The following is an 11086-nucleotide window of genomic DNA, read 5'->3' as shown; positions in this document are numbered from 1 at the left end:
GTTAGAAATCCCCTAAGCCCCTGGGAGATGGCGTTCCTCTCTTTTGTAGCTGGTGAAATGGGAGGAAAGGTTATTTCTCCCCCGAGAAGGGCGGAGGGGCTGAGCCGGCGCCGTGGCTGGGGGGGGGTGCGGCAGCGGCCGGGGGCCTGGCTGGGGCGCGGGGCCGAGCCGTGCCACCGCCACCAACGGCCCGGGCCCAACAGCCGCAACGGCCGCCCCGCGGGGGCGGGAGGGCGGGGCCGCGCCCTGGTGCCGGCCGCTGCCTGGAGCCGAGGCGCAGTGCGGCGGCGGCTCGCGCGCTCCCCGTGCCCATGGCGGCCCGCGGCGGCGGCGGCGGGGCCGAGCGGCCCTACGAGCTGGTGGTGTTCGGGGCCTCGGGCTTCACCGGCCAGTTCGTGGTGGAGGAGGTGGCGCGGGCGGCGGCCGGGGGCGAGCTGCGCGGCCCCCTGCGCTGGGCCGTGGCCGGGCGGAGCCGCGACAAGCTGCAGGCGGTGCTGGAGCGGGCGGCCGAGAGGCTGGGTAGGGGCTGCGGCGGGCCCCTCGGCGGCGGGGGGCTGCGGGCGGCGGTGCCCCCGCCGGGGGGCGGCGGCCGGGCGCGGGGGGGGGTCGGGGGGCGATGCCGGCGCTGACGGCGGTGTCCGGTGCGCAGGGAAGGCGGCGCTGGGCGCGGAGGTCGGCGTGCTGCTGTGCGACGTGGGCGACGCGGGCTCGCTGGCCGCCATGGCGAGGCAGACCCGGCTGGTGCTCAACTGCGTGGGCCCGGTGAGTGGCGGCGGCGCTGCGCGGGTCCGCGGGGCGGGTGTGCGCCTGGCTTGGGACCGCGGGGTCGGCGACGGCTACCAGAAAACCGCGCAGCTGGTCTCGAATTTAACGAGCCATCAGTGTGGCATCCAGGTTTTTTACAGTTAAACCTAGCCACAAACGCGGGCTATAATCGCGCAGGGCTTTCTTGCTCCGGTTTGATAATTCACGTTCAGAAGACTTTCGCAGCAGCGCAGCGGGCGTGCTTTAATCTTTCACAGGAGCACAAGAAACCATTCGAAAAGATTGGTTTTGGCCAAAATGTTTTATTTGAAGTGCTGTTAGGGTTGAAAATGGAGCCCCCGCTCCCCTGTAGACTTCCTGTTTTACGTTCGTGGCCCCTTTAAAACTTTCAGTGGCAAAATTTGCAGCTCGTTCAGAGCGGATCGAAGTACAAGAGCTGCAGCCAGGTCATGTCAACATCTCTGAAATTAGAGTATAGTTAAGCCGAGAATATGCAGATAATATTAATGCAAGAACCATAAATCAAGATAAGGTATATTGTCCTTGGTGATCTTATCTTCTGGGAAAAACGTCGTTGAGTACTTTGTGCACTAAACTCTGTTACCAGTGCTGAAGTTATGCTGTTCCTTCTCTCCCCTCTCCTGCCCCCCCCCCCCAAAGAAAAGTACTGTTATGTTTGCCCCATTTTGAAAGCTGTAGCTCTCAGGTGTCTACTGTTATTGTAGATATGTTAGACAAAACAAATCAGGTGGATTGTGTTGTGGTTTTGCTTTGTTTTTGTTATGTGTGGTGTTTTTTCCCTCTGTAGTATAGATTTTTTGGAGAACCTGTAGTAAAAGCTTGCGTTGAAAATGGTGCAAGCTGCATTGACATCAGTGGAGAACCTCAGGTATGTGACATCAGAAAAATACTACCGTATGTTAGCGATCTAGTAAAGGAGTATTTGTTTAGTATGTTTCATATTTTTGCTAATATTTTTGAACATGAAGACAATTTCTGTCTCCTGATCTGCAATTTTAAGATACATTAATTTTAAAATATATCAATTTTAATATGTATTATTTGTATAGTTTTATTACTTTTAGATAAGAGCTGCACAGAAACCCTCTGGAAATCAAAAACTTAGGAATTCTACTATCAGTCTTAGTTGTGATTTCATGTAGGAATTTTGTATCGATCATGTAATTTTTTGCACTGTTGTGACTTCCATCTGAACATGAGGAAAAACTTCTTCACTGTCAGGGTGACAGAGCACTGGAAGAGGTTGCCCAGAGAGGCTGTGGAGTCTCCTTCTCTGGAGATATTCAAAACGCGCCTGGATGCAATCCTGTGCAACGTGCTCTAGGTGACCCTGCTTGAGCAGGGGGGTTGGACTAGATGATCTCCAGAGGTCCCTTCCAACCTCAGCGATTCTGTGATTCTGTGACATTTCCATAGTATAAATTAGGAGCAATATGTTTCTGCCTTAAAGATGCTTGTTTGAAATACATGGAGTACTGTGATAAAGTGCTGATGATTAATGTTGGGTATTGCCAAATATGGGGTTCTGCCTAAAATATTTGCTGTGATTGTGTTTTAGTTTCTGGAAGGAATGTACCTGAAATACAATGAAAAAGCTGCAGAAAAGGGAGTATATGTCATTGGAAGCTGTGGCTTTGACTCTATACCAGCAGATATGGGAGTACTGTACACCAGAGACAAGTTGAAAGGTGACTTATTTAAGTGTGACCTTATGCTGAAAAAGAAACATAGATTATGTTTTTCATCTGGTTTTCTAAAGCAATAAAGCCTGCATGGGAACTCTTACCATCTTTCTTTCTGCCTCCCTTTGCCACTTAACCAGTTTCAGGCAGATCTGATAAATGAAAATTTAAAAGCAAATCACATTGCTATTAGATTTGAGGAAACTGGTGATTAGGTAGAGGAGGGATTCAAAAAAATGCCACTCACTGAAAGAACAAAACCTTCACTTGTCAGAAGAGCGCGGTTCAGTCGGCATGCTGGCATCCCTAGGCAAGCCTCAGCATGCCGCCTCCTGTGCGTTGAGAATTTTGTAAGGAGAAACAGTGGGGACAGGGGTGGCTAGGAGAAAGGGAATGCAAATTAGTGGGTAATCAGGTGTCATAAGTCTTTTTGTACTGCAAGCACTAAGAAGGTGGTGTAGAAGCATAAGTAAATGGATAGTGCTGTACAATGCCTTTTTCCTTAAGAACAGCTGGACAGCAACTGAAAGAGAACAAATATATTTGAGAATAGATGTGATATGATTGAATTCTATGCAAATAGTACTTGATCCTAATTCCAAATGAGGATACTTTGTTCAGCAGAAGCATACTCAGATTCTAGATCCCACCAAATGCCTCTCTTTTTGACTTTCCACTGGAAGAACCAGTAAGAGTATCCAAATGTATGACTTTGCATATATGTACTATTAAAATTGCTGGTAAGTAGGATTGCTTTACATTGGAGTGTATCAATTTTTAGTTTATTAAAACTTAATCTATAGGAAAATCTGATTTGAGGGAGAAGGACAGGAAGGGAAATGAGTATATGATTGTGGGTTTTATAATTTGATGTCTGATACTTATTTTGAGTAAAAATGTCTCTTATCTCTTTCTTTCTTGACTTTCTAGTATTACCGCCTTTCTATCCAGTTTGTTGTTACATTTAAATTTGCTCTTACAGGAACAGTTCTTTAATCTCAGAAAGAACTGAGCAAAGCAAAACAAGGCAGATTTTGGGGGAGTTTTGTTTGGCTGTACATCAGCTGAGCATCCTTTGCAATACATAAGCTATGTTAAAATTAAAAATTTTGAGATACATTGATTTTTGTAGTCCCTAAGTTCATCTACGTTTTCACAGCCTACCTCATCCTTTATTTCAAAACTTGGGGGAAAAAAATATGGCTCTTGATATTCTTTTCCTTTTTTCACTGATATTTATGTTATCTGATTAACTAGATAAAAAGAATACAATATTTAATGAGTAAAGATAATATTAGTGATCCTTATTGAAGTGCTTTGCTTAGAAATTTGATAACTAAAGTAGCTGTGGAACTTAATCTTAGTTTATTTTACTTGAAGATAAAGACTTGATTTTGCCTCTTCTACTAGTGTTGTCAGTGCTCTGCCAGATGACTCTGTCAGAGTGTGCTCTGGCTGTGTGAATATGACTGTATATCCCAAGCAATTACCTCCTCTCCTCTTTTAAAGGTACCTTAACAGCCGTCGAAAGTTTCTTGACAGTGAAATCTGGACCTGAGGTTAGTTGCGTTACGCTGTCTTAGAAACTCAGAGGTATTTGTGATAACATACACGTAGCCCCTCTGAAGAACTGTCATTACATTAATTCAGACCAAGGAACAAACTGGCACAGCTCTTTGATAAGTCTAAGAACTTTTTTTTAGAAGGTAATAAAAGTATCCCAAGTAAACACCTGTTTGTAAGGCTCACTTGCATAGGCTGTCTGTCTGCATGAAATTAGTTGTGTTAAGCTGTTTCAAGAATTACTTAGTTTTTGCAGACAATTTATTGCAGAGAGATGTGGGAAGGACCCATATACAAGTAAACTATAACAGATATATAAAGTGTTGTCAGTAGTCCCAGTGTTTGGCTGGGTTTTTCTTTGCTTGTTTGGGTTTTTCTTGATACAGATGGTAGTGTGTACAATCATAATATAAGAAATTATCATAGCAGTAATAATTCCTTGTGTCAGGTCATTATTAAAACAGTATCTCAAACCTTAAGATACTGAATTACTTACTGTTTCATGATATATCACCAGGGATCTTGTATACATGATGGGACCTGGAAGTCAGCTGTTTATGGCCTTTCAGATCAAGACAATCTGAAGAAGCTTCGAAAACAGATAGGATATACTCCTGTTCCAGTAGTTGGTGCAAAACTTAAAAGAAGGTATAAGAATCTTAAGATGTCAAATATTTGGTCTTCTAACAGTTCTAGGATTTATTATATATATTATAATACATATTACTAAATGCTAAAAAGATGCTTTTAAGACTTTAGTAAAATGTTCACACATATATGCTTATCTAATAGAATTGAAGATATGTTTGGGTTTACTGATTTGTTTATATTTTACTGAAAAATAACATGCATTAGTATTTACTGTCTCTCAAAGCTACTTGTTCTAAAAGCCTTTTAGAGGTATGGCAAATTTTTGAGTTTGATTTCAGAATTGACCAGTAGAATGGGAAAAACAACTGTGAGGAAAATGTTCTTTTGAATATCAAATTAATCCTGGCTACAGCGTGTGGACTTGGAACTGAGTCAGGAATAAATTGGAATCACTGTATTGCTTTGCTTAAACTCGGTGAAAATAGATAATGTCTTAAAAATGCTTGAGAGAAAGCCAGCATTGGTAGTGTCATTATGAATGTCTTTTTCTGTTTGCGTGAACATTTAAATGTTGTTTTTGAATGTTTTTTTTCTGTTTGCAGAGGACTTGTGTTTTACAGTCAAGAATTCAAAGAGTACTCCATTCCATTCATGGGATCTGATGTTTCTGTTGTGAAACGGTCTCAGCGTTATTTGCACACACAGTTGCAGGAAACGCCTGTAAGTTACTGTTATTAGTATACCGTATCTTCATTATCATTCTCAGTGCATCCTTCCTTTATGTAGTAACAGTTCCTTGTGCAGGATCTATGTAGCAGGGTTTCCGTAGTTAGATAAATAATAATGAAGCGTAATGTGCTTTTGCTTCTGTTAAGAAGGAGGCTTGTTCTGTTGATCACCTTTGGAAGTTGCTTGACCTGATGGGGTCCAAGTTCTTTTGAATGCTCTAGTTTGTTTGATTGTTCCTGATATGCTACCTGATGAGTTTGCTTTTTGCAGTTAGCATGATGGTTCCTAAGAGTCTCTTCTTGTGGGGTTCTCATGCAGTTTGGTTTCTGGGTATGCGCTTGTGGGGGATGGATGCCTTGGGCACAGAAACGTGTGAAAGGTAGGCTTCACAATTTTAGGGAATGGCCACAAAATCTGAAGGCTCAGAGCATTGTTTTGCCATAGTGTTAGCCCAAACAAGGGCAGTAGGGTTGTTTTAAGCACTGAGGTACATCAGTAAATGTATCTTACAATGTAATATAGCATTCTCATACTGACCGTAAGTAATTTTGCACCTAGGGTAGCCTTTGAAGTCAGTCATGTCGTTTATCATCTCTGGACTAACTTGCTTTAGCAGATGCATGGCATGCAGTCAATCATAACGATGAACTGTGTCGAATAAGGCACCTTTATCATGCTGTGTGGCTGTATGCTTGCTCCTGAACACAATTCAAAATGTAATTTGTGTATGATCCATGATGTATCCTCTGAGGGTTTTATTTTAGTGCTTGATGTGTCTTCTGTACAGGATCAGAATTCTGTACAGTTTAGATTACCAGAATTTTTACACTCAAGTTTTTTGTGGAAGCACCGGAGGTTATGTTCAGGATTGAGTAGACTTGGATATGCTGATCATTTGTATGTTCAGCTTTCTTTAGCTGTATGTTCATTTTTACCATGGAGAGCTTGAATAGCATTTCATTTATAAACAGCTAAACTGGCATGTCACTTCTGCTGGTGATAGTCAAAATAGGAAACAGAATTTGAAGCCTTTCTTTTCCTGTCCCAATGTTCAAAAACAGTGCTGATATCTGTATTTGGTGTTCTCAGAAGAACCTGTGAGGTACACATCAACCATTTTTATACCACTGAATCCTGGAAAACTGCAAATAATTTCTGCAGTTCTTGCATATGCAGTAGTTTACATGAGATAATGAAAATAATTACGTCGGGCATCTAGGTGGTTGCTCTGTGCCACAGGTAACTGCATGACTGAAGTAAAAGTGAGTTACGTTTTGCACTATTGTAAGTGAATATACAGTAAAAATATTTATGCATGTTTTCTATATTGTGTACACTTTTTTTAAAAAAGCCTTACAGAAGGAAAACATATTTAATTCTGTACCTGTGCAGAGGCTTTTTTTGTGATATCTGTGAAGCTTTCAAGGGCATCATAATTGCAATGTGTGTAGCAAACAGTATGTCAGGTCAGTATAGTGTAGTAAACATTGTGGCAAAGAGGTTATCTGCTGCTCATTTGCATCTGGACTCTTTGATGCTTGGATCTCTGGCATGTGGAGTACCAGCAACATGAAGAGAAGAACATCACTGCTGGTGGAAAACAGGATGTTTAGTTTTTGTTTGCCATAGTTTCCTGAGAGGAAACCAGCATCAGGGACATCTAGAACAGCTGTGCAGAATCACTGGCACCAATAAGACATAGGTGGTAAACAGTGCTCTAAAAATATACTTGGGGCTATTAAATAAGAAAGGCTTGCCATCACTGCTCCAGAATTCTAAAATAAGGATCAGTTTCTCTTAAACTAAAGCATAAAGAGGAGGAAAGGAAGTACAGGTTAAAACAAGCCTGAAATCAGATACCAAAAGACATCTTTCTTGAAAGTTTTCCACTCTTGTTTACCATACTTTGTCTCTGTTCTGTAGTTGTATTTTCTTCTCACTATGAATTATAAAGGTGAAACATTATTCAAAGAGTTGTTTAGAACTAAGATACGTATTTTAGGTCCTCTTCAAATAGCTATGTATTGCATGAAACAATTGCATCCTAATTTTGGGATGGATTTATTTTTAGAAATGAATCAATGTAAAAATTTTTAATGCAATCTGTAACTGAAACTGTTTTTGCCGTAGGTACAGTATGCTGCTTATGCAAACGTAGGTGGTTTTGGCTCTGTTATGAAGCTGATGTTTGCTGGCATTTTATTTCTTCTTCTTGTGAAATTTAGCTTAGGAAGAAAACTTCTGATAAAAGTAAGTGTTTAAAACACAAAAGACTTAAGCGGTTTGAGATTTTTTTTCCCTTAGTTTACTGTTGGTCTTTTTCTCTCCTATTATATAGTACCCAGAATTTTTCTCTGCTGGACGCTTCACAAAGAAAGGACCAACCCAGAAACAGGTAACTGTCTGTCTTACATCACAGTTAAACAAATTTCTTCATTAAGTTATGCCAATGGTGGAATAGTAATCTGGAGTCCACCACTTAGTCTCAAAGAAAATTAATCGTTTCTAAATACACATACTGTACATCTCTTCACATAGCTTTGTATATTTAAATAGTCATGTCTGCCATTAGACATCAAGGTTTATGAAACTCATAACAAAAATGGATCATATCATTGGGCCTGTTTTATTTACTTGGATGGCTCACAGTACTCAAAATGTCAAAGGTGATGGCAAAAGGAGACTGAGTAGCAAAGACCCAAGACTGAAAGCACTGAGAAAATAAATGGACTTTAGATAGAACAATAAGAGTTCCAGCAAAGTGAAAGTGATTAATATATCCAAATTATTTAAATCAGATTATACCTTTCTGGCAATAACTCAGAATAGTTACTCTCACTTTTAGATGTGTCATAGTACTTGGCATTTACATTTATTATTCTGGCTGTGTGATAGAAGTGAGCTACAGTTTTGGTGAACGCACTTCTTGTCCTCTCCAATACAGATGGATGAAACCTCCTTTACAATGACCTTTTTTGGTGAGGGATACAGTGAGGGGCAAGATCCCCAGAAAGGCAATCCAAATGTAAAGATCTGTACCCAAGTGAAGGGGCCAGGTAAGTATGTTAGTAGCAGCAAACTGCTTCTGCATCACATTCCCTATCCTGATACAGCTTCATGTTGCTACCAGGGCCATTGTCTTCTTCCTGGTAGAGCACTTGCAATATAGATAAAAGTCAGCAGCCTTTAGAGAGTATTACCTTAGATACGAGCATAGACTGTGACTTGTTTTGAAGTAGCTAACTAGTGCATGTTCTTGTCATTCTCTTCCCTTCTGCCTCTCCGCACATAAATTTTCATTTTCTCAAAGTAGAGCAGTAAAGGGAGAGCATCTTAAAGTTAGTCTTCCGTTGTTACAACCTGGGCTTATTACCTGTTTGTTTATTACCAGTCCCCTGTGAGTGAACCTAAATCGATCTGATACAATCTCATTTCTAGCTGTATCACACTTGTGTTCAGATCATTCTTTTGAGAGGAGAGCTCACCTGAAGTTTTGGAGACAAAGCAAGAATGGATGTTCAGAAAGGAGTTAATGAAGCATAGCTACTTTAAATATCTGGAAATGTAACTGAATGCAGCAGTCTTGCATCAAAAAGGCTGAACTCAAGTAGAGGATGGGCAAAGCTTTTGTTATAATGGAGTGGCTTCTGGCACTATGAGGTGATCATTCATGGTTGTTGTGTGGTCATAGGCCTGTATTTGAAACAGGCATTTGTCCAGATTGGATCTTAAGGACTTTCACAGCTAATGGGGATGATTACCAGGTAGAAACACTTTTCTCAGATGGGGATGGCTGTGTGATTACCAAAGAGAAAATGATTCTTCAGCGTGCAATATGTAAGAGCAAGATCAGGATTATGAATTCTACATTTCAACACACTGTACAAATCTCTTTTTTGTCAGAGCCTGGCTATATTGCTACACCAATTGCAATGGTTCAAGCAGCTGTGGCTCTGCTGGAAGATGCAGCTTGTCTGCCTGCACAGTAAGTATTTTTCCTGTGCAGAACAGCATGATCGAACTTAAAGTTACTGTACACACATTTCTCTTCAAAAATATAGATCTTAACCCTGTCAATTTCTGTGTTACATCACCTAAATGGAAGCACTATTAAACACAATTCTTGCTATGCAAGAGGTGATACTTCACCACAACTTGTTTTAAAACTATTTACTCCTTCATCTGCCTTTCAATTTGAAAGGATGAAGACTAGTTTTTAGTTCCACTTTTGCAGCATCTGTTGCATTAGTATCATCTGTCTTCTCAGACAATGGCAAGGTTTCTGTCAAATTTGCTGGATGCAAAAATGAACCTATAACCATCTTGCCAAGTTCCTCATATGCTCTCTCCTGTGGGACAAAGTGGCTTTTTCTTTTCTAGGCAGGGAAAAAGATCTTAAAAAAAAAAAAAAAAAAAGTATTACTCAATCATTGTGCCACTAATGTTTTTCTCATTTGATTTTCATTAACAGAGGTGGTGTATATTCTCCAGGAGCTGCCTTCTCTAAAACAAAACTGATTGATCGCCTCAACAAACGTGGTGTGGAGTTCTCAGTTATTACCAAGCCTGAAGTCTGAAGTCAAACCCTAACTGCATCAACTAACATCTGGGTCTAATTCCAAAAAAGCTCATTTGGATGTTAACACCTAATCATAAAATAATGAGTTTAACTAACTGTGCTGTTGTTTACAGCAGAAACAGAAGAAAAATTGAGTTAAGAATAATAATAGTAGTTGCTATAGTGAGTCAACCCATAAAGGGTACTGAGTTTTAATTCATGAACATACTAAGTCAGTGATTGATCAGGTGTTAGTTCCAGAATTTTGTTTAATCTCTTTCAGCTTAAGTTGCAGAACAGCAGCATAAATTTAAAATTACTAATGCAACCACTATAGAATCTACTTGACAATTAACCACAGTCTTCTTTCCCCCACCCCCAGCTATTTAAAGCAGGGAGACCCTGGATAACAAGTGCCTTAGCAGTTACTCTTTGTGCCTGTTTGGGATAGGCACTGTTACTTACTGTGGTGTTCTTATTTTTAAAGCTTTAGCATCCATAGTGAAACAAAAGCATAGTTTTAGTTTCTAAGAGTTAAAGGAGTAATTTTTTTTCTGGGTTATTCTAAAGATCAGCTGAATATACTGCTGTTTTATGGTTGTTTGACTTTCAGCCTTACTAGCTTTCCGTGAGTGAGCTGTACTTAAAAAAGAGAAAACAAAGAGGGTGGGGGCTTGTCAGTATGACCTTGTTGTAATATAGAGCTAGCTGAAGACCCAGTGCAGTTTCATCCTGTCAAGGGAACAAATCATTCTAATAGAATACATTCAATGTCAAAGCAGCATCAAGAAAACACAGTTGCAGTATAACTATTTCCAATAGCAGACTTGTCAAGGTGTAGTAACTGTAAGAAGTTAACCTGTTTGGTGTTCTGAAATGCTCCGCATTTGTTTGTAAATATTAAATTACCTCTTGGAAGTCTATACCTGGCCCTTTGTAATGTGGTTGAACAATAACTTGCCTAGCAAATTCATATATATATATATATATATATATATATACACACACACACACACACACATATACATACGTATTATCAGAACGGTTCTGATAACTTGCCCTTGCAGCTTGCTAAGATCAGAGCACTGTTACAGAGCAGGCATTTCAGGAATGTTATAAGTTCTTTTTTCATCTTAGCCCAAATCAGATGCAAGTAAGTAAGTAGTGAATTTTAAAG

The 11086-nt window shown here is 40.5% G+C and overlaps 1 protein-coding gene across 1 annotated transcript; it reads left to right on the top strand.

Annotated features, from left to right (window-relative positions):
• The first annotated feature begins 271 nt into the window (after window positions 1–271).
• On the top strand, window positions 272–10832 carry SCCPDH (saccharopine dehydrogenase (putative)). Its single transcript, XM_067293319.1, has 12 exons — window positions 272–519; window positions 650–762; window positions 1574–1654; window positions 2345–2474; window positions 3978–4027; window positions 4549–4679; window positions 5225–5342; window positions 7482–7601; window positions 7690–7746; window positions 8296–8407; window positions 9255–9336; window positions 9823–10832. Exons 1-12 carry the CDS (start codon window positions 312–314, stop codon window positions 9926–9928), a joined length of 1308 nt encoding a protein of 435 aa, XP_067149420.1. The 5' UTR covers window positions 272–311; the 3' UTR covers window positions 9929–10832.
• The last annotated feature ends 254 nt before the right edge of the window (window positions 10833–11086 follow it).

This window comes from Apteryx mantelli, chromosome 3 (assembly GCF_036417845.1).
Source record: "Apteryx mantelli isolate bAptMan1 chromosome 3, bAptMan1.hap1, whole genome shotgun sequence".
Lineage (NCBI taxonomy): Eukaryota > Metazoa > Chordata > Aves > Apterygiformes > Apterygidae > Apteryx > Apteryx mantelli.
Note: the sequence above shows the minus strand (reverse complement) of the source record. Positions and strands in the feature narration are given on the sequence as shown.

Bases quoted from the DNA above. Each gene is read 5' to 3' on its own strand.
- SCCPDH (XM_067293319.1), top strand. From the start codon at position 312: ATGGCGGCCCGCGGCGGCGGCGGCGGGGCCGAGCGGCCCTACGAGCTG. The intron at 520-649 runs GTAGGGGCTGCG...TCCGGTGCGCAG, and splicing joins GCGGGCGGCCGAGAGGCTGG to GGAAGGCGGCGCTGGGCGCG. The intron at 2,475-3,977 runs GTGACTTATTTA...CCTCTTTTAAAG, and splicing joins CACCAGAGACAAGTTGAAAG to GTACCTTAACAGCCGTCGAA.